The sequence below is a fragment of the Protopterus annectens genome, chromosome 3.part0 (assembly GCF_019279795.1).
Source record: "Protopterus annectens isolate FY-2018-M chromosome 3.part0, PAN1.0, whole genome shotgun sequence".
Lineage (NCBI taxonomy): Eukaryota > Metazoa > Chordata > Ceratodontiformes > Protopteridae > Protopterus > Protopterus annectens.
In genome coordinates this window covers 425,330,936-425,355,447 of record NC_056731.1, presented here as the reverse complement: position 1 = coordinate 425,355,447, position 24,512 = coordinate 425,330,936, and the positions used below count along the sequence as shown (strand labels likewise).

Below are 24,512 nucleotides of genomic sequence, written 5' to 3'. Positions count from 1 at the left end.
CCCTACATATCAGAAGAGCAGGTAACCAAAGCCTTGTCTAAGGCAAAAAACAGTCTCTATGGGACCAAACATCATCCCAGGCTGTCTTCTAAACAAACCAAATAATAAACTAACATCACCATTAAGTATCCTGTTCAATGACAGCCTAACCACTGGCTTTGTTCCTGCAGAATGGAGAAGAGCAACAGTTATTTCCCTCCACAAAGGTGGCTTAGCAACAGCCCCAGGGAATTATAGGCCCATATGTCTGACCAGCCTCATCTGTAAAGCTATGGGAAATATCATCATGGACCTCATAAATAAAGACATAGGTGACCTCCAAACCCTTGATCTGACCCAGTTTGGCTTCATCAAGGGCAGATCCTGCCTGTTAAACTTGGTGGATTTCTTTGAAAGTGTAACCAGGACCATTGATGATGGCAAATCTGTGCATACCTCGGCTTGGCAAAGGCGTTTGACACAGTCCCACACTCAGGCATTACCAATAAACTTAGCACTAAATCTAAACCCTTTGTTGTAAGATGGGTTGCAAATTGGCTCACAAACCAATCACACACTATGAAAGTGGATGACTCCATATCAACCAGCATACCTATTACCACTGGGGTGCCACAGGAGTCAGTGCCCGGCTCCCTACTGTTTGGTATGTACTTCTCAGATGTTCAGGCCAAAACTAAGGGGCTGTGGCTGACCAGTTTTGCAGACGACTGCAAACTGGGTGCAATTATTGAATTCCCAAATGATGACAGTATACTTCAGGAGGGTCTTACACCGACCAATGACTGGTGTCTTAGTCATGGTCTTGGACTGAATGCAAAAAAATGCATCATCATTCCCTTTGGTATAAACAATGTCCATTCACACTATCAAATTAACGACAATACCCTATGTACCTACGAAGTGGTAAGAGATTTTGGATCACAAGTAGACTGCAACCTTGACTTTCATCACCATGTGTCTACTATAATAAAGAAGGCTTTCTACGCAGCACACTTGATTAGCAAAGGGGGTCTGTATCATATGACCGAATCGCACAAATTGCGAACGGTCATAATATTGAATGTACTGGACCTCAAAGTGCTTTTTCCTGAGATCGCAGTACAGTGAAGAATGGGATATTTGCCCTTTCCTCACTGAAGTGCAATTTCAGAGTTAATAGGAAGTTTGAGGTCCGGTATGTTCGATATTATGAGCATTCGCAATTTGTGCAATTCACTCATATGATATAGACCCTAGCAAAAGCATTGCCTCAAGAGCAAAGGATCTTATAACCCCTCTGTACTCATCCCCAATCAAGCCCATAGTTGAGTATGATTCCCTTTGGCATGTATTGTACAAAGCACCTGTACAAAGCACCTGCAGCAATTGGAGAGATGTCAGAGCTTTCTAAGACATTGAAGGGACTCCAGCATGTGCCTTACAAAGATGGACTAAAGTCCCTATCACTGTGCTGAGTATCATATAGACTTCTTAGGGGAGACTTATGCCTGGCTTACAGAGCAATCTCCGACCGAAACCTAATGAATTTGCTACACATCCTTAAATCAACTGGGATTACAGCTACCCATTCCAGCAACCCAAATATGACCTGGAACTTGAATAGGATGTGCTGGAGGAACAGATTTGTCTTTGGAATAGTCTGCCAATTCATGTGAAGCAGAGCACTTCTATGACAGTGTTCAAAAGGAACCTAGATGAGTGGATGGGGCACCATAAATTCTTACCAGGGATAGCACCCACAACCTTCGTGGACATGGGCAGTCATTTGTAAATACAATCCTGGGTATTGCCTAGATTATCTATGGTACTACATTGGGATGAAACGGCTAGGTTTTAAACGACCTCCTGTTTGATAGCCTAGTAACCTCCTATAATAGTATGATCATGTAACTGTTCTACGTAATTGTCAAAACTGGTGTTAAATATGCAGCTTTTCTCCCCAGTAATTTGCTGAAAAATGGTTTTATCCCAGTCAACGTTTCCCAGTAAACAAAGGTAAATAAATAAACAGTATATTGCAACGCAAAGAATATACCAGTTGTAAGGTATTTATTTTTCATGAGAAAGCAAATGGTTCCAAAGTCAAGAAGCCCATGCAATACTTACTAAGACGTAGCATCTAAGCCCTTCTGATGATATACTGGGCCCATTAAAGACAGCCATCTGCTTGGAGCAGGAAATGATGGCGTAACATTGGGACAAACCAAACATCCAACAACTAATAATCCGTGCATAGAAACCTAAAGCTTTCTCATGTTCAGGGACTAACTTTGCAGAACCCGAGCCTCAGTTCCTGAGATCAGCAGCAGCAGCCATCATTTATTTATATTGCTATTTTACATTAAACTGATTCCATTTCTGAGATTTTTTTAGCACAAAAATGAAACAATGCATTTGCTTTTTACTGTCAATTAAGTTTGCTGCTTATGAACAACTCATACAGTCAGTATGTTATCATTGAGAATTAGAATTACAAAACACCAATGCTTGGATCCGGCACTGTTTATAAACATAACTTATTATGAAGAGGAAAACAACCCATCACACACACACACACACACACACACACACACACACACACACACACACACACACACACACACACACATATGCACTCAGTCTAGCATGATATATTTCTTTTGCGATGGGTGCGTGGGTACTATCACCTATCCTCACTAGATTATTGCTGTTAACATATTTCACTTATTAGTCACATGTCTATAAGCAGTATAGACATGTGACTAATATGTGAAATATGTCTATAAGCAGTATAGAAATGCACCACTGCAGATTCTCCTATGTCAGTAACATGCCTGGTTCTTTTTCCTAGCACAATGCTAGAATCCATATTCTTTCTAAAGTCTTTTTATGAGAGAACCCTTACAATGAATTTCTGAGTATTAATTTTTCATTTTTTTAAAGGAACTATCATTGCTGGAATGAATGTTGGATGGCTCGGTCTGACCTTCCAGAAGGATTTGGAGGATGGCAAGTTGTGGATGCTACACCTCAAGAGACAAGTGATGGTAAACAAAGCTCTGCTAGCAGTGTTATAACATTATAAAATAGTATTTGTACAGCTGGTATCACATATTAAATATTTTCATGTATAACTCTTTAATGTTTTGGCTGCCAGTGCAGCATTACTAAAACCTACTGAAAATGATTGGTGTCCATGATATATTAATTATTACCTATGTTCAATAGGCTAACTCACCAACATAGAGTGTCTTTTTGCACTGACAGCAGTGCAGATTGTAGGCTGGTCTTAGAGTGCCTGGGACGGTAGGTGTGAACTAAAGATCATGTGCAAAGGCATATCTTAACTTAGTATCAGCTTTAAAAGGTGCTAGGTTAGCATAGGCCTGTAGTGTGCCAGTTAAAAATGTGTATTACTTAATGAAAGTAAAAATGACAACTTTGCAGGAGTTTCCTAATGCTGCTTGCATGTCTTCTAGAGATCATGTAACCATGCCTAACATTGTCATGATGTGAAGGTGGGTACCACAGGTGAATTAATGCATTCCATTCAGTTGGCCTGGACATGTGGGAAAAATATAAAGTCGAATAACAGATACCCTAAAAACAATTATTTAATGAATAAACAATGGGATGTCCTGCTTACAGGTAACCAGAAAAGTGTCCCAGTTTCTAAAGATGTACCTTCTCCAAGGCATTTTTGATCTTTATTCTTAGTAGCCCTGGTATGCTCAGCCATAGTTTCCTTCAGTTTCCTTTTGTTTTTGCCAATATAAAAAATCCCACATTAAATTGCTTCGTACAAACATAATGTAAGTCTTTCAACAGATTTACTTTCTTTATGTTAGAAAAAAGATTTGGTAGACAAAAGAAAAGGTCATATAATTGAAGTTTTGGAAAGAAAAGTGTTTGTTTGGAAGTTTAGGTTCAATGATTTCTACATACCTGGTTTGAATAAGAGCATTAACCCTGTCTGTTTTTTTTTAATTGAGAGCATTAAAATGCTGAATAATGGGACAAACTGGGGTTGTGACTGGGTCTAGTGATATGATGTAACTATATCAAGTATGTAAGGAGTTGTTTGCTACATTATGCTTGTGTGAAGAAGTTAATACATTCTGTTGTGAATGAAAGTCATTACTATTGGTTAAATAATTTTATCTGAGTGGAGGCTCCAAAGTGTGGATTAATTGTTGGTATTACCTTTTTCATTGTGTATACTGCTTGGCCTAGAACATGATATGGACAGCTGTCTGCATTGTGCTAAATTCACACTAAGAACAATCTGGAGAAGAAGTTTCTCTTGTGCTACATAGCACAAGAGAAGATACAATTCTCATACTGAAGTGCTATGGTCTCAGCCATATCTTCCAGCAACATTCCTCAGCAGTTAAAGCAGTGACATTAGAAATTGCACTGGGGAATTGTTGGCAGTTTGAGTGATGCCATCAGTTTCCTTATATCCAGCTTCACTGAAATTGGTGAGCTGCTTCAACAAACTCAAGTTTTGCAGTTGGCTTTGGAGAGGTCCCAGCACAACTACCACACAGGCCGACATGCACTCAGTTGCTAGCATAGCCTCTGGACAAATGTTACTAAGACAATGGCCAACAATGAAGGCTCTTTGCAAGTTGCAGCTGACAGCACCTGAGTTAAGATTAATGAGGGAAGGCATTATCCACAAACTCATAGTTTAGCAGGGGGACCCTGGTGATATTGTGGATGTCTTGATATCCCATAAACCAAGACCTTGAAGACAGTTCAAATGAAAAAGCTGAGGCCAAAAACATTGAAGTCTGAACTGGCATCCAATTGCTTGCCTTGGCCTAGGCTTAGTAGAGCCAATGCTCAGCCTATTGTTTTAGGCTTCTTCACACAATCAGTTCCATCCGGATTTGGACTTTATGAGGTTCGTGAAATCCAGTCAGGAAGTTCTAGAAATTCATGAGGTATTTGGGCAACCATTTGAAATGGACACCCCTAGAGTGAGTCCCAAAATATGGAGAGTGAATGTCCAAAAGAATGGACTTACTTATACTGAGTCAAAGATACTTGGAATATCCCCTTTTCTCCGAGGTATGGCTATCTCAGAGTTAGTATATATAAGTTCACCTTTTCTCTGAGGTATGGCTATCTCAGAGTTAGTATATATATGTTCAAGGTGCTTTTTCAGAAGAGCAGAATTTAAGATTTGCTGTTCTCCTACATTTTCAATCCCTCTCACTCTCTCTTTTTTTTTTTTTTGGATTGTTGGCGCTCTGCATTTGGCTGCTGACATTTCAGTAGGAGCCTCTATTAGTATTCACTTTAAAACCAGCACTTATGAAAGATTTTGATGCTTCGGCTTCAGAGACAGATAAGATGGCATATGTGGGACAGATCTTCTCCTTCGGTGTAGGATTCTAACACCAAGGACATCTTATCCTGTGTCTCACCATGTCAAGATCTCTCCTTTGGGGACACCCTTCATGAAATGAAGGTGAAGTTTCAGTGTGAGTTCAAAGAATGGTGTCAGGTCTAGTGAAGATATAGAGCCTTCATAGGCCTATCAAAGCAAACGTTTTAGCTTTTCTTCCATTCATAGATGTCTTGGATGATGCATTCACCAGTGTATCTCTGGAGATGAATTCTCCTCTCCCTGCTACCAGGAAATTTGGCCAGTTCTGTTGGATCAAAGATTCTTGACAACTACTTCAGAGAATTCTCTGTTTGATCCAGAAGTGATAGCTCTGTATTGCATTAAGAGATCTAGTTCCCATTCCCCATGGCAGAAAAAAAAGAATGTCTGTTACTCTGGCCTTAAAGCCTTAAAGTGTTGGACTGCTGCTCAATTACAAGAAATCTCTATAGAGTATAAGATGAGGTCCAAGGCAGAATGTATCCTAGATAAAGACCTGAGACAGGAGATGCTGGATTTATGTGACCTGTCATATCTGATTACAAGGCCCTCCAAAAGTGAGGTTGCAGTGCAATGGATATATCGTGTAGAGCAGCAAAAAACAGACATTTTTTTTCTGTGACATACCTGGCTGAGAAAACAGTCCCTGCCAGATTATGTGAAAGCGGTACTCTTTAGTGTATCCTTGGATAAGGAACTCCCCTTTGGACTCCCTGCCGAAACTGTCTTTAAAATGGAATAAAAAAGAAAGACTATGGATTTTGATCAACCAGTTTTTTTTTTAACTCCCAGATACCTACATTCAAAAGAAATTATGATATAAGTCAGTATGTGAGTAGAACATTTCAGTATATTAACCGGGAAAAGCCGAAAGACACAACAACAAATGGACTGTATTTTCAAACTAATGCTATGCTCTCACGCAACACAGAAAGTGTTGTGTATGACCTTAAATGTCCATGTGAGATGTTTTATATAGGTGAAAGCAAGAGGGCCATATCAGGATACAGGAACATGTGAGGGATATTAAAAAATGAAAAGTTAGAAAGTCCACTTGCAATACACTGTAAAAATACCATAGTAGTAAACCACAGGGACTGTTAGGCACAGTTTTAGAACATATTCCTATTACTCAATATAGTATTAACATAAAGAAAAAACTTTTGTATAAGGAAACTCTTTTTATATTAAAATATGGCACTTTATCCCCTTGTGGCATTAATGTAGAATGTAACTGTAGAGTTTTTATTTAAATTCTTTAAGTGTTTTAATTGTTTAATTGCTTGATTGATTAATTTTATTGTATAAATATGTGATGCATTTTCTCTGTTTGTATTCTCCTCGGAAGGCTATTGCCGAGGTGCTAGAGGTTGGATTAAATTTATAGTGGTGAATCCTGGTTTTGCTGGTCATTTAATTCAAAAGAAATTACCCTACAAAGTTCTGACCCCTCTACCCCAAGTAAAACAAATGCAAAATTCGCAAGGAAAGGAAGCTCAGTTAGAAAAAATGGCAAGCAAAGTCTAAGAAGAAGCATAAAGACCCTCAGGGGTTTGGTCCCTAGAAAGAATAGCTGTGATTCAGTCAGGCTGTCATTCCTCCTCTTCCAAAAATTCATCCCAAACTCAAAACCCCCTTCGTTTGTCCTCTCTGGAGGAAAGGAGAATGCTTATGATCTTTTCTAAGAAGACTTCAAAGCATTACTAAAGGCACTGAGTCTTGAGCATTTTGAGACAAGGCTACAAATACATTTCAAAGCAGGCCAAAGGTTGAGGTGTTGCCCCCCCCCCTTTATCAAATGAACAAGTGAGTTTGGTCCCTTGATGGCTAGGGCACTTTAGGATAAGTATCAAAAGGAAAAATTAAGAGTTTTACTCAAGACTTTTCTTACTTCCCAGAAGAGAAGCACATGAAGTCCTATTTTGGACCATTCAAGACCAAAGAAATTTTTGTTATACCAAAATTCAAAGTACAGATGCTTCAAAGCCTTCATAATTGTTATCTCCATAGGCCTTCATGGTCACTATTAACCTAAAAGATGCACCATATCCCACAGAAGCTTCCTAATATTTTCAGTTCACCTCATCTTTGGGATTATTTTCTGCAACCAGGGTCTTTATAAATTACCTGGCTGAAGTAATGGCATGATGCATTACAAAAGACATCCATATCTACTCTTTCTAGATGACTGCCTGATTCATGCAGACTCCATAGAGAAAATTCAGAAGGCTTTGAATTTTATGCTTGCATGTTTTGAAAGACTGGGTCTCTCTCTAAAAATCTGAAGGTCAATCTTGGCTCCAGCAAAGAAAGTACAGTTTATTGAATCATTGTTGGGCACAGTGCTGCAGAAGGCCTTCCACTCAGTGGAAAATGTATGATCATTGGCCTGCTTCTTACAAGTGAACATAAAGAAGGATTCCCGGTCATTGGAGGCCCCCATTTCATTTTTTCCTTATGCAACATAAGAATGCTCATGGTGGAAAATGCAGGTCCAACTAATTTCCTACGCCTGGGAGCTTAGACACTTACTATGTGGTCCTTGGACTTCACCTGTGGAGTCCATGCAAGATCGCTGAAAGTCCAAGGTTCATGAGACAAGAGCTTGAGAAAGGTACATGAAAATATGAAATTAGACAATTGATGACTGTTAGCTTAGCATTAAAATCATTCAAACAGATTTGACCGCAGAGTTCTCTCCAAATCCTTATCTTTATGAATAATATGAACAGTCATGTGGTGTATCAAAAGCAGGGAAGTGCAAGTCATAGAACAGGCATTCTTAAATGATTAATGTTTAATAAATGAAGATGAGCAACTTTATTCATTAAATATTATGGAGTCTGAGTGCCCATTCTGTGATATGGATTTGTCGGTGGAAACATGTAACTGCAACTGATTACACAATGTTCAAGCAAACCAAAATCTGTGGCATAGCTACTTTCGTAGCTACTTTCCCTTTTTGTACAGAAGTACTTGGGAAATGGGTATCTCCATGGGACTAGTAGAAGTGATATATAAATTAGTAGCAAAGTGAAGGTTAGCATTGCCCCAACATCACATCACCAATAGGTGCCCTTTACAATCAAACAGGAGGTTAGTCTGAAAGTGGTAGCTGTGGTAGCACTTTTGTAAAACCTTGGTTCACCTAGCATTATTACTTTAGCTGAAAACAGAGCTAGAAAAGCCTTTAACTAACATAGAAGTTCTCAAAAAAGCAAATGAATGAGGAATGCTGTATTCTGTTTCATTACTTTTGACTGACCTTTAAATGGACAGTTCCATGTTAATTATAATAGCAGAAGGGGTGCAATGAGAGTTGTCTTCTTTGAGGAGAAGTGAAAAGACCTGTAAAACCCACTTTCATTAAACTTAGTACTGATGACATGTTTGTTGAAAGATATGCATGAATTTTTATTCAACTGACGCCAGCCCTAACAGAAAATGGGGTGTTACAGTCAGGCATTTTGGCAGCAGTCATAACAGAGAAGCAAAGAACTTAAGGAAATGAAAGTGTCAGGAGGATATCAAGACACATTTTTATATACAGAGACAACACATTATCCATATTTCATGCTGTGAAGCCTGAGAAAATTTGGGGTAAGCTGTTAAGTGATCCACAAGTAGACATTTTGAAAAGCAGAATGCCTATTTTACATTCTAGTCCGCTTTTATATGATGATGAAGCTGCTGACTCAAAAAGTTAGGTAGATTCAAAAAGCCATTTTAATGGCGGAGTCCAGGCTTCATATCTGGCACATTTTACTTTTCCAAATATCTTTATTATTTATGTACAAGCACTTTGTGCAAACTTCTGCCATGTGTTTATGATGATTTCTAACACAAGAAAGTGGTGTCCCACTCTTATCCTATTCATAATATCTGCATATTATATCCCTACAGAAAAATAGTGAGGATAAAAGAATATATATAGCTTGGAGAAGTTATTAAATCTGGTGTGTATGGATGGGCTAGTGTTACTTTTAGATAAGCCAATACCCCTACTGGCTAGGCATCAGGCTTCGCTATTAATTCTAATTTTACTTGTTATAATAAGTGATGTTTTAATAGAAACCGTATCTATGGGAAATGGTTGCATGCAGATGCCAGTCTATCTGGTTTACCTACTAAATATTCAGGCATTCCCAAATCTTAGCTGTTCTGCTCATACATTTAGGATGTCAAGTAACTGCTTGTCTGTAAAGGAGAGAATATCATGGACTGGATTCAATAAACCCTACATGACTTGCTAAAACCGTGTGCATATCGTGGCATGATGTGCACTTGGTAGCACACTAATTAATATTCAGTAAGAGGCTCTACACAACATGTAGAGCTGTGGAAATACAGCAAACATTGTGGCATGCCAATTACTGCATAAGCAGCTGAATTATATGCTAATCAACCAATCAGAGATGGTGGAACTGTTCAATATGCTATAAAGCAACCATGTACACTTAGTGTGGCCTTTTGCCTTGTATTTCAAAACCAACTGGAATACAACCACAGGAATTACACAGCATGTGTATGTGCAACAGGCTCAAGTCTGTGCTGCAGCTGCTGATAGACCTTGAGCGAGGAAAGGAAGGGTATTTAGACCCCGTTTAACTTTTCATGGTCTGCATGAGGTGAAAATAGTAGAGCACTGCAGAGTAGATAGAGACATACTCCAGACTCCAGGAACTCTGCAACCTCTGTCTTCCTTACCTGAGAGCAAGGGCAAACTGAGGGGAACCAATTCCTGTGGAGACCAGGGTGTGTGTAGTACTCACAATATTAGCTCTGGGAATATTTCAGAGACCCACAGAGGCCATTCTAGGGGTGTCACAGGCATTAGCATCCAGTATCCTACACCAATTTTTGCATGCTATGCTACAGCATGCCGGTGACTACATATATTTCTCCTGTACCCTGAGGACAGAGCTAGAACTATGTAGGATTTATACCCCATAGAACACCTTCCTGAATTCTTGGGTGCCATAACCTCTGCACACATTAAGATCAAAGAGCCACCTGCGGAACAGGGAAGGGTCTATTTTACAGAAAGGAGTTCCATTCCATTAACTGCCAGGTCATGCATAATGCTAAGGGAATCATCCTGAATGTGTGTGCAGACAACTTTCCAGGGGTGATACCCACAAGACCATTTACTGGGAGATGCAGGTTATGTACTTGAACCATGGCTAATGACACCCATCAGAAAATGCACACACCCATGGAGGAACACTGTAATGTGACACATGCTCAAACAGGAAAATTCATAAAACATGTGCTTGGGCTGCTGAAGTCATGGTTTTGGTGCCTAGATGCATTAAGGAGTGCTCCACTGTATAATTTCAGTACTTGTGCTGAAATTATCACAGACTGTGCTATCCTACACAGTATCATCCTATAAAAACAGCTACAACAGGAACACTATGGGCTAGGAACAAACATTCCACCACTACAGGCAAGTTCTCTGCAGCCACATGCAGGTGAGGCATCAGAGGGGAACCACCAGCTGCTGTGGGTGTTAAGAAGACATAGGTCTGCACAATATTCCCTCACCATGGCCAAGGGGCCAATGGATAACACACATGATGACCACCTATGGGGTACAGCTTTCATCCCTATGCACATACATAGAGTAAAATTGATGCCTGGCAGCACTCACAACCTTTACTTCCCCATGTAATGGCTATGTACTGCTAGCATCAGATAGAATCAGCCTCAAATGACAACAGTTATAACTGCAGGACTATCAGGGTGTTGAACCTGTAAAAGAAAAAGATGTGTAAGAACATGAATGAATGGCAGATACTTGCACATGTTATTTGAAAATGTACCTAAGTAGAATGTGTGTGAGTTGTCCAGCAGTGACATCAGTATGTGACATGACTGACTTATATAATATACATTTCTTTAGTTCGTCAGCTAACATAACTCATGCATCTAAAATACTCAATATAAAAAAACAATCCAAACTCTACTTATCCCTACATTCTCACAATTGAAGCAATAAGCATGACTGCTGTATCAACAATTTCAAGGTAGGAATCGCAACGCTAAAATGCTGTAATGAATCAGAAAAAAAAAATATATATATATATATATATATATATATATATATATATATATATATATGTGTGTGTAACTCTGAATCAAAAAGCTAGAAACAAGGTGATGGCACAGTTGCCATCACTTACACAGGTTCATGATTGGGGCAAAGAGGCCAAGGCTGATAACAAAGTAGTAAGTGTGTATGAGTAAGAAATACAGGCAGGCAGAAATGTCGATAATATCAAATGGCCATGGAAACAGAATGACCTGCAACCCTTATTAATGCTTCATATAACTGGGGTGTGCGCGTGTGTGCGTGTGTGTGTGTGTGTGTGTGTGTGTGTGTATGGGCACTTGATGTGAAATGTGTATGTGAGTGTCTGCATGAACACAGCTAAGCTTTGTGCTAGCACTATGTCCTTGCATGTTGGACAGGTGTGAGCCATGCATGGTAGAGTTATCGGTTCATCATTGCTGCCCCCAACTGCGAGAACTGGCTCTGCCAGGAGTTGCACTGGCATGTCTGTGCCTATGGTCAGATGTGGTGGTGCTACCTGAACATAAGCAATGTCTGCTAGGTGAAATCTGACATGACTAGTGCCACGTCCACAACCCAGTGGACTACCATGTCTGGTTGTGGACACCTCAACCACTGATGGAACAGTAGAAGTAGTGCAACTACAGGAGTGGCATCAGGCACAGCAATTTTGGCTCACACCAGATGATGTTGCAGCCTTTTGGCCACGTGGATACAGTCCACCTCCCAGATGTTCCATCGCAGACACTACCCATTCCATTGTGGCATTAATTCAATCTATTGAATTGCCAACACTGTGGAGGCAGTCCCGCATGTCAGTTTGTGCTACATTTAGAACCCTAATCATGTCCTCAGAGGCCCTAGTGGAACATGCCTGTGCCTCCATGACAGCCCTAAACATGCATCTAGTGGCATGTAATGACACACCAGCATCAGTTAGAGGGTAGACAACATATCTCTTGTGAGCACCCCTACCAACCCACCTGTGTGGCACCTCACCCACACTTTGGCTGTGGCCAGAGTCAACCCAGCATCAAAACCACTGTAACCACATTACCCTAATCAACTGTGTCACTCTCAGCCTGTCCAATGTCTGAGCCCTCAGTAGAATGGGTATACATAGGCATACTGACTCTGAAGGAAACTGAGGTGGTGTAGGAGTCACAACCTCAGTGTCAGAGTCAACCTCTGCACCCCCTGACTGTGCCTCCATTTGGCAACCATCATCATCAGAGCCTACCGTTACTCTGACATCAGGTGGTAAGAGTCCTATGCTTCCACTGTCAGGATCATCTGTGATAATAAGCAACAAAAATACTACTCTCATAATTATTAGCCCAAAATATCTGAAAAAAGTAACACTGCACAATTGCAATACAGACACTCACTACACACTTCTCACACATACATATAATACATATCTAAATAATGCTTAGTAACAAACAAAACAAAAAAATGTGCTTACCATGTACAGATGTGTCAGCACTTTGCAGGGAGGATGGGCCTGGAAGAAATGAAGCAATGAAAGGACAGCAATTAATAATCAAATGGGAGTAACACAGGGACAGTGAATACACACTCGCCTATATGCCTGTAAGCAATAGCTCTAAATGAAACTTGTCTGAGCCATCCATCCACACCCATGTCTACTGAGCAACTCCCTTGTAAAACTGTACTGACTTATCAACAGGTACAGATAGAAAAAACATGCATCACAAGCAGCAGCAGCAAAATTATATTTTATTGTCCAGTGTTGTCATATGTACGTTTACCTGGAATTTTGCTCCTGAATATCAAATATATATATATATATATATATATATATATATATATATATATATATATATATATATATATATATATATATATATATGTATGTATGTGTGTGTACATGTGTGTGTACATGTGTGTTTGTGTGTGTGCGTGCGCGCACGTGTATGTATATGTATAGATAGACAGATGTTTCCACACAGTTATCATGATGCCTACACATTTTCAGCAAAAACGCACTTGAAACACACTTCTTATTTAGGACAGTAGAATGGTAGGTCGCACACCCACACACTCCAAAACAAAATGTAAGAGGTCTGTAAAAGTAACCTTTCTGTTAATATTCACATAATGAAGAATGAAAAGTTTTGTCATTGACTACTGGATGACCTTTATCATTGCTAAATAGTAAAGAAATCAATTTATGAATGCCAGACAATTTTTATTGTGTCCACTGCTCCTGTGGATGTTGCCTTGGGCCATCTGAGAAGCATAACACCAGTGTCAGAGACATGTACATTACTATTTCTCTGCAATACCATATGAAATTGCAAAAGCAAATGTTAAGAACAATAGTTGTGCAGAAAGTATAACCTGTCTTTCTCACAAATGCAAATGTCTGCCAAAACTGTCTATGCCAACAGTGAAATATATAAGTGCATACAGATAAAACCTATTTTTCTCCAGTTATATAAATACATTTCTAACAGTTTACAAATGATAGAAGCACACCTTAGCAAAATAAAAGGCTTCAGAGAAATCACCTTAAAAAATACCAAAAATCTTCTATTTTGTCTGAATACACATAATTCTCCTCACCTTCAAGTTCTCCAGCTACACAATTACTTTTTTATAGTGTCTATTCAGTCTTCTGAGCACTGTGAAGTTGCAAATGATGTATGAACTCATTAGAATTGCTAAATACTAAACTTTTGACTGTATAGCAGATTGTAAATATAGTGTAGGCTCTATACCATTGTTAGGTGCTCTCTCTCAGCTTTTTCCCGGTTAGGGGTTGTCGTGGCAGATCACCTTGTCCGCTCATGATTGACAGTGGAGTTTTACGGTCTCGAGTTGTCAGCCCGGCGCCCAACCTTCCATGGAAGGCACACACACTCATGCCTAGGGCCAATTTTAGCTTGTTCAATCCACTTGCAGCATGTCTTTGGGAATGTGGGAGGAAACCAGAGCACCCAGAGGAAACCCACACGACCACAGGGAGGACATGCAGACTCCACACAGAAGACACCCCAGCCGAATATCGAACTGGAGAGCCTCTTGCTGTGAGGTGACAACGCTAACTGCTGCACCATCGCGGCCGTCCCAATGGCTTGCAACTGTGAATGATTATTGTGACTGAAGGATAACACAACAGCAATCCAGAGACCCTTCACTGCAGTGGGTGTATCACAGAGGATGCACTTACAAAGTGTGAAACTAACTTTAGTGAGCTTTTAAAGAAAGCAAAATAGCACAATTTATATTTTTTGTCCATAATAGCAAAACTCTCCTGCCTTTACTGAAAGCTGTTTGCTGTTATTTATTTTTATCACAGATTTAAAGCAAAATGATAGAAAATGCATGTCTGATATTAAAGCAGAGTTAAGGGAAGCATGACCAGAATACAAAGGGAAGACAGAGCTACATTTCTGCAATCATATTCATAAATGATTGTGTGATCACTCATTGCACTACGTATGCTAGCCATAGATGCTGAGAATTGTCAAATGTATGTACTGGTAATACTGGTTATGAAATGTGAATTACTTATATGCATAAGATTTTATTGGTGTTGCAGAGCAGTGTATGTGGCAAAGAGAGATAACCCACTCTTATTGTATTTTGTAAGTACATTAGTCTGATGGTTCAAATTCAGAGCTGTCTTAATTGTTTCAAGTTTGCTTCATTTTTTAAAATGTTATTTATTTATTGGCTTTACCATTTGCGTGGTCTGTGGCTTAACACAAACATGGTTAACTGGCCAGAAATTGAAAAAATAATATCAGTTGCTCAAACATGCTCAGCAACATTACATGGCAGTCAACAACATGGATGATGGCTGCAGAAATTACACATGTAACTCGATTGTTCTGTGGTACAAGGTGTAAATGCATTCAGATAAACAAGAAAGAAGAAACTTAAGTCAAGGTTGGAGTCCTACAGTAGTTATTTTTACTGTGGAACGGTCATAATTCTTATTTACAGAAATTATATATATTAACTTCTGCCTTTTACATTTGCACATTGCCTACCCATGCACAAACAGGTTCACAACTTAAAGAATAAGCCATAAGATTTAATTGGTTTTGCCTTTCTTCATGTAAACAGGCTCAGCTGTGAGGCATGGTCATTAATACTCTGGACATTACTGAGTGTGGAATATAGACCTGCTGCCTCGGTTTCAGTGTGGCACTAGGTGTAAGCACAATGAATTAATTATCAGAACAGATATAAGGCAGGGTTTGAACCCGACACAATGCACTTTTGAGTTAGGGTGTCCCACTGTAATGTTTCCAATAAATGTGATTATAAAGATAATACTGCATACAAATAGCTATATGTAGCAGATTGATTAAGAATAGATATATTTTTAGGTATCATATGTATTATGTATGTAACTGGTTTATCATCACAATGATGGTTATGTAATAAAAATGCAGTTGTATATATCTGATGGACACAATAGATGTTCTTCGTGTTTCACTGTTGCAGTCATAACTGTACTCAGAAAACAAACTCAGCTCTACTTTCAACACCTTGGCAACTCTATCTCAGCTCACTGCAAGGAAATTCCTGCAGGCTCTGGGCTACATGGCTTCCTGCATTCTGTTGATTCCAAACAAAGGGCTCTTCACGAGAAAGCTTCAATGGTATCACAAAAAAGATGGTCACAGCATTACTACGACTGGATATTCTGATTCCTCTGATCCCCTGCCTCCCCAAGCCTCCTTTCTGGGTGTCCAGGGCATGCATTTTAAAAAAAGAAAACTTTTCGCTCTCTTTCAACCTACCTAATCTCTAACCATTGGACGGGCCTTACTGCTTAGAGCACATTTCTACAACAATTGCCATAAGGCCAACCACAAAACCTGGACCTTCACTGGACCATCTCATAATCTGAAGGAGATGTTTCAGTTCAAAATGCCCTTGGCCCTTTTGCATCTTTCTTACCAGGGCCAGGGCTAATAAGCACTAACAACACCACAACATACATGGTACATCATCAAGCAGGATTCTATTCTTAGGGGGGATCCCACTGCAGACTGGCTATGAGTTTATGGGACACAGCTCTAAATTCAAATCCTAAATCAATTCTCCAATCTCAAACAAAAAAAACAAAATCTTTTAGCAGACAGAAACATTTCAGATATTAGAAGTCATTCTACTCAGAGCAGCTGCTACTTCTACAGCTTTCCTCAGAGGAGTACCTACCAAGGATATCTTGGGAGTTTTGTGTATATTTTTTGTGCTATTTGGCATTTTGTTTTTTGTTTAGTGGTTGTTTTGTTGTTTTGTAGGGTGGCTTTCTGCTGTCTTGCAGGGTATTCTTTTCTCCCTTCTTCTATCTAAATTTCTCTCCTCTCTACACTGCTTTGGGGTTCCACCTTACAGAATATAGTAACACAGTGAACGAAGACACGGCCATAAAAGTACACCATTTTAGTGTCTTCACTGTTGCAACACTTGAACATCTACATTTATGGTAGGTGTACACAACTGTACTTTTACTGACAGTAATCTACACTCCCATAAACTAAGTATAACTATAAAACAGGATATATTGTGAGTTATGTACTAGAAATCACAAATCTATTAAAAAAGTAATGTAAATCTTTACTTTTATATATTATTAGACATTACTCCTGTATCACACCTGAGAATGCATAATCCAGGTCCTTTTAATGTCATACACATACAGGCTTAATTGAAGTATAGCAACAGTCCTTCTTTAAACTGTATATCTGTATATGTGGTAATTGAGTTAGGCAAGAGTATTACTCTATTAAGATTAGGTGGGTTCAATTCCCAGAGGTAACCTATGCATTCACGTTTAACAAATGTCATTTTTAAATTTTAATTGCAGCAATGTTGGCTTTACTGCCATGTTGTTAAGTTAATCTGTAGCATCTGTAAAAGCATACCTGGAATGTCTGCATATTCCAAGGATTACTTGTAACAATTCACAATCCTTTTTGGGATTTGGAAAGTCGTATAGCTAATATAATAATAAATGTATATTTAGTGCAATAAACCATGAATGTGACATATAATGGTTCTAATCCTCTCTTTTCTTGTTTGTCTTATCTCACTCCTTAGCTTTTTTTTTAATGGAAACACACCATTATGGTGTCACACCTTTCTGTCAACAAACAAAATGCTTTTCAGCACAGGGAGGTAGGCCAACCACTGTGGCTCAGCCTGCCAACCTTCCAATGGCTGCTGCACCAATGCCCAGCACCTCTGAAATGCATTCTGGCAGTACTGTCTCCACAGCCCCTGATCTAACTGGCCCACCACATCAGGTAGTATTGTCCTGGCTGGTGGTGCAGTAATGCCTTCCAGGAGTACTGGTGAAGGTGGTCATTACATCACCCACCAGCAGCTGTCAGGGATGGTGCGTGAAGTCATAGAAATTGGCACTGGTGCCTTTATCAGCCATCTGGAGAGGTTGCTCATTACAATGAAAAAGAGACTCCCACATGAAGCACTCCACAGGGAACAGAGGAAGGAAACAGCGATGACAGTTCTGAGGGTGAGGACTAGATTCTCACTGTTTCCATGCCTGACAGACATGTGCTTCAGATGTCTCCTACATATCCCTAATCATGGTGTCCCACAACCTTTTGTGTCCTTCACCATCCTTGTGTCTGTCCTGTTTGTCATGTTTGCACCTGCTTCCTCACCTACCCTACCCACCTGACCCTAACATTCCTATGTCCCTACCCCAACATTCCTCTCTTCTTGAAATCCCCCCAAAAATTGGCACGTTCCACAAAAAAAGTGTCCCATACACAGCTCTCCACTTCATATATGTTTGTTCTTGACTCACTTGATTTACTCCAGTTGGCTATACAACATTATCGATTTGTTGTTATCCATTTGTGTTCTGATGACATTTGAAATTCATTCATTTTCTGTACATGCTCCCAGTACGGCATTGAAGAAGTAGATATCTATGGTTCTTTCCTAATTCCCTTCTGCAAATTCTTATCCTTCCCATTTGTTCTTCCCTCTGCTTGCTCCCCTGTTTTACTACGTTCCTATCAACCCCATTTTCACACCTTTAATTTGGTCAAAAAAATAAACTCACACACCATGCACATGTCCAGAAATGGTCCACAGAAAAGCTTTCATTTTCAGGCTCTGCATTTGTGAGGAGTTTGGTATCATGTACCAATGCCAAGTGGTGGGAATCCTATGTCAAAACAGAGTGAGTTTTTGCGATCAGCCGCACTAGTCTGGTTATCTCCATGCAATGCTTAAACTCTCTGCTCTAAGGGAACACAGAGTTAAAGCAGAGTAAAGACAGTACTTTGAAACATCTATTCTTACAGTTTTTTAGACTGCTGATTATAACAAAATGCAACTTCCTATGTGGAGTGTTGACATAAATCACTTGACTGAAGTTTTTTTTTTTTTTTTTGCCAATAGCATCGGGGTACAAGTCCAGATGCATCTCACATCATTTCTTAGAGTGATGTTACATGTGTATGATATATTAATCACCCACATTGTAACGTGACACAGTTATAAGTTCTCATGGAGATATATTGAATACTGGACAAAAGTGAGTATTTGAAGTGACATCAGTCCCCACAGCTATCACATGTTTCTCCAACATTGTTCTGCTTGTCATAATTGTGTTGTCCGTCTCCTAACCCTTTTTTACTCTTATGTCAATCACTTCATGCCACACAACATGGCAACTTAGTAATGAGAGTAGACCAAAAACATGTCCATGAATGTTCCATTACACCAAACATTGTGTATGTTCCATTCTCCTTGTATTTATCCCTTCACTCCCACCCCACTTTACATGTTTGCGCAGCTATTAGGTTGATGGATGGTACAGGTCACATCACAGTTTCTGCATACTGCCATGACTCTGCTGATGGATAATACAAACATCTTACTTTGATTCATTAGTTTATCAGTGCTCCTGTAGTGTGCAAGTTTAAAAAATCTGCTTCACAATTTTGTTTGTGTCACGTTCAGTTGATGATGGATGAAGTGTTCATCTAATGTGATGTGGTAACTGTCTTTACTGTGAAGAAGCATACAGCACAAATGTTTTCAGGATATCTGGCCATAAACAAATAGCATATCTGCCAAATCATAATAATCATTTAAAAAGATGTACCTGCCCTTGTCATTTCTAGAAAGCTGTACACACAGTTAACTTGTAATTTGCAGTGAGGCCTGCAAAACAGCTAATAGTTGTACAACTGTATTGAGGTAGGCATTGCTGATACAATTTTGGGAAGACACATACATTACTTAGTATTTGGTAGTCACACTTGCAGTCCTGATCACATTCTCTTAGCTAATGCCACCCTGACACCACTTGTAAAACAAAAAGAGAATACTCTGATTTGAACCCTGACTCACCTATGCTCTGATCAGAAGCTCACTGCTCTTATACACTGTGCCACAGAGCAAGCTAAACAATATGTCTATTATCCAGACTCGATGCTGTCCAGAGTGCTGACAGATGCTCATTGATAAGCCTGGTTGTGTAAAAGAAGGCAAACCAAATTACATCTTACACTTCTTACCTTAAGCATGGAGTCATGTTTGCTCAGCGCTTAACATCGCCCAAATGGGGAACACAATGGTGACACTTATTAATGTAATAATATTTTGCCAACACCCATAAACTACACCATGAATATCACAGTATCTGTCAGTAATTCTTCCCATAACATATGTTGCAAACTACTTCATAAGTTCAAGTTTAATTCATGAAATGCAAAATTCCTGGCTGTGTTGGAATCTAGTATACCCATCTGATATACCAAACTGGTAAGTACACTCGATTAGCAGTGCACTGCCTTTATATATTTGCTTTATTGTTTCTGTTCTTTGCACTGTACTGTATTTATACATTTGCTTTATTGTTTCTGTCCTTTGTTGTCTGCACTGGTTGTTTCTCAGGGTAGCTCAGTAGCTAGTTTCAGTTGGGGGGTTGTTTTTGCTTTCTATTGAACCAGCCCATCTTAGGTGTTAGCCATTGTCTGAGGTATATTTTCTGTGCTGTACTTCTAGTACAGGCTTCATGTCTGTGAATTTATGCAGAGCTGATATAGCAGAGCTAATTTGCTGGCTGTGTTGGATTCTTTAACCATCTGATATACCAAACTGATAAGTACACTTTTTTATATATTTGCTTTATTGTTTCTGTCCTTTCCACTGTACTGTATTTATACATTTGCTTTGTTGTTTCTGTCCTTTGTTGTCTGCACTCTTTGTTTTTCCCCACTGTCCCTAAGTGTTGTACTCTTAAACACGGTGGCTTTGGAACTGACCTTCCCTCTCTCCTGCTGTAAATCTGATTTTGGTCACACCTCCCAGTCTAAGCTCATTTGATCATTCAACATAGTGCAGTGAGAGCATTTGGGAAGACCAACCCCCTTAGTTCCTTAATCTTGAAATATCTTCTGTTCCCCCCTCTCCACTTAAAAAAAAATTATACTTTATTCAGCTGCTTTTACTGTAATTGTGTTTTTCCTAATTTATTACCTTATTTTTGCTGTGTGCTCTTAAGTGTTCAAGTGCTTTTATTCTGCTGCATTTATTACTGCTTGTTAGTAGCCTGATTACATTTATTTGTTATTCTAAGCATCTTAGCTTTGTTTTTAGAGCTTGTGCTTCAGGCCAGTTACTTTACATTTAAGAAGATTCTTGTGGTCTACACTCTTGTGGACAAACCCTTATCAAAACCCTCTCTCCAAAAGTCCATCCAAGCATTCGAAACACTATGTCTGGACAGTTCCCATCAGTTTCTCCTGCCAGCGTGGTTGCCATGGGCATACTGAAACAGTGTAGCAACTGCCTCATGTTTACTGACAGCCCTCGTAGCACATAATTCTTCCACCTGTGAGAGATGCATGTACATCAGTAACCTGGAGTCCATGATCTCTCATGCCACAGTCAGCACTCCTGACAAAAAGGAGATTGCCAGCATAAACACCGCACATAGCCAAGCACAACACACACACACACACACACACACACACACACACGCACACATACACCTATGCAGAGGTCCTCAATAAAAACTTACCAAAACAGCAGAGACCTCCAAAACATAATAACAAACAATGTTAAGTTGTCAGTCTCGCCTTCATTCTTGCTGGATGGGTTCGGAGCCCCGGCTTATACCAAAGCTCGAGAGCTATTTTTACCAGCTCGAGGTAACCCTGTATCCCACAATGCTAGGCGCTAACTACCCAGATCTCGTTTGCCACTTAGCTGTGAGGTTGCGTTTTTGCCGGCTCTCTGGTAAAAGTTTTTCAAAAGCAGTTTTTCTGGTAAGATTTTTCCATTTTATTTTCAGGGTTAGTGTACGTTATTTCCCCTTTACCCTTTTAGAGTAACCCGCCTTTATATAGTCCCCTTTTGGGTCTGTTTTTTATATCCCCTCGGTCCCCTTTTTATCAGGCCTTCGGGCCAAGTTTGTACTCTAGTTTTTTGTCTTCAGTTAAAGTAGTCAGTTTAATTATTTTAATCTTAGTCCTTGGTGTGGTGAAGTGACTGGTCTAAGTTTTCTTTAGTGTGGTGTGTGTGTGTGTGTGTGTGTGTGTGTGTGTGTGTGTGTGTGTGTGTGTGTGTGTGTTTGTGTGTGTTTTACCACAAGATGTCTAAGGAGTCCAAGGTCTCAGGCTTCAAGAAGTGTGACTCGTGCTGTCAGAAAATGTCTCTGACAGACGGTCACACTTCTTGTGTTTATTACCTAGGCCCTCTGCACCTGCAGGACTCTTGTTCTGTCTGACATGCATTCAGTCCAAGAGTCCTGCAGAAAAGCAGAAACAAGTTGACTTTGAGAGGCTTGTTGAAGCCTGAAGGTTCTCCGGCCAAGTACTCGTCGGGCAAACCTTTCAAGCCCACTAAATCGTCGGCTCCGAGTACAGAGCCTCGGACCAGTGGCGCTACTTCTGTTACTGCATCGGCTCTGGCTGGAGCCGAGGCTTCAAGAACTCAGTCGGCTCCGATAGTTATGTCGGAACCGTCTTCGAGTTGTAAGTGCTCCAGGTCCCCTTCTTTGGAGTCGGTCCATTCGGCTCCGAGATCTTCTTTGCTTTCGGAGCGCAGCCATCGGTCCCATTCCTCTCGGTCTTCCAGGCTTTCGGACCGGACCTCAAGAGGGTGGTTAGCAGACTCCTTAAGTCGCAGGCACTGACCCAGATGCTTCATAGCCCTTCTCAACAGACAGTGGCTATCTACATTCCATCGTCGATTCCTCCTCCGACTCTTCCTCTGAGTTCAGAGCCGGAGTTTGTCGGAGCCAGTACCGTTGACACGTCGGAGCCGATACCACCCATTTCGGCTGCGTTGTCGGCTCCGATTTCTTCCATGGTGCCATCCTTGGAGGGATCCGGGCACCGTGACTCCCTCATCAGCTCCGAGGGGGCGAGTGGCATCGGACCCTTGTCTGACCCCGTTCTCCCTCTTGGAGCCTCGGCGCAGGTGAGTTCGGCTCCGACATCGGCCTCGGAGTCATCCCTCTCAGTGCCGGGAGTGGTCCTTATCTCTTCGGAGCAGGGACCTTCTTCCTTGCCTGATAGGGGTGCTTTCGAGGTCATGAGGAGTGTGCTGGCCCCTGTGCCTGCTCCTCAGTCAGCTCCCTCAGCTCCTTCCACTGTAGTGCCTGCTATGGTCTCTACCCATCCCCTCGACCCTGACCGCAGAGATCGTACGCCTCAGGTGCCTCCATTGGGAGCATCCTCCTCTTCTGAGGCCTCCCCTGATCCGTCACGGGAGCCCCCTTGGAAGAGGAAATGTAAGAGGAAGCATGTGGACTCCCCTGAGTCTGTCACATCTGACACCGACTTGGATGAGTCGGAAGGGTCCCCCCGATCCCCCTCTGAGGATGTCTCCTTTTCTGACATCCTTGAGATCCTCAAGCAGAGGGGGAACTGGTCTACCCTCAATCCTTCCGAAGACGAGTCGGTCTACCTAGAGGCATTTGGTTCTCGCCCTTCCACCTCCTGGGTGTCTCCGCCCTTTGACCCCCTTATGGAAGTGGTGGCCAGAAAGGCATGGACGGCCCCTGACTCGATGGAACCTACCCCACGGAGGCCTTCAAAATTTATCACAGCCCCTTCTGATAAACAGTTTTTGACCAAGGGTGTCCCTGTTGATGCCATGGTGGTGGCAGCAGCCACTAAGAAGGAACTGTCCAATCCTTCAGTACCTGTCCATCCTCCTAATAAGGATTCTAGGACCATGGATAGGTACGGCAAGCGGATGTTTTCTTCAGCGACCTTTACCATGCAGTCGCTGAATTACTTATGTCTTTTCACCCGCCTTCAAAGAGACTTGCCCAAAGAAATGGGTGATACCCTACAGGATCCAACAGCTGCGGGGTCTCAGGACAAAATCAACTCCCAGCTGGCAACCCTAAACTCGATTGTTAACTCCTCCATGCGGCTTATTTCTTATGCGGCCGATGGAGCAAGTAGGGCTGCAGGCACAGGCGTGGCCTTAAGACGTCATGCCTGGATGTGGCTTTGTAACTTCGCTGACCCCTTTAAGGCATCCTTCACCAACTCTCCCTTTGATGGTTCGGCGTTGTCAGGTAAAGGATACTTTGACCAGATGTGAACAAGAAGGCAAGACTCTCTCTGCCGTGGGAGTCCGTTTTTCCACCCCATCTAGACCATACCCCAAAGGTCAGAAAGGTGGAAAAATGTGGTTCCGCAAACCACAGGGAGTCGCGCCAGATGCACGAGGTGAGTTCCCCTTTAGAAGCGGGGGGGGACAATAACAGACGCCGCCCCAGGGGCAGTGGGGGTCCGCAGAATCAGGGTAGCAGAGAAGCTGTCTCTGACCAACCCTTCCAGCATCCCTGAGAAGCTGCCCGACTGTTCGCCTTTGGAGGCAGTCGGGGGAAGATTATCACTGTACCCAAAAGCCTGGCTTTTCCTCACCAAAGACAAATGGGTACGGTCGATCCACATCCGAGGGTTACAAAATTCCCTTTGTCCACACCCCAAAACAGCCAAAAAGGCCCCTTCCAGATGTTCCACCCGGTCTAAGGGAACAAGCAGCATTAGAAATCTCAAAACT

At 41.0% G+C, this 24,512-nt stretch overlaps 1 protein-coding gene across 1 annotated transcript in view; it reads left to right on the top strand.

Moving 5' to 3' along the window:
• F13A1 (coagulation factor XIII A chain) overlaps positions 1-24,512 on the top strand; it is a 1,111,088-nt gene that overhangs the window by 478,839 nt on the left and 607,737 nt on the right. Inside the window, exon 9 of the mRNA XM_044064861.1 lies at positions 2,923-3,026. Coding sequence (XP_043920796.1) covers positions 2,923-3,026 — 104 coding nt within the window. The remainder of the gene's footprint in view (positions 1-2,922; positions 3,027-24,512) is intronic.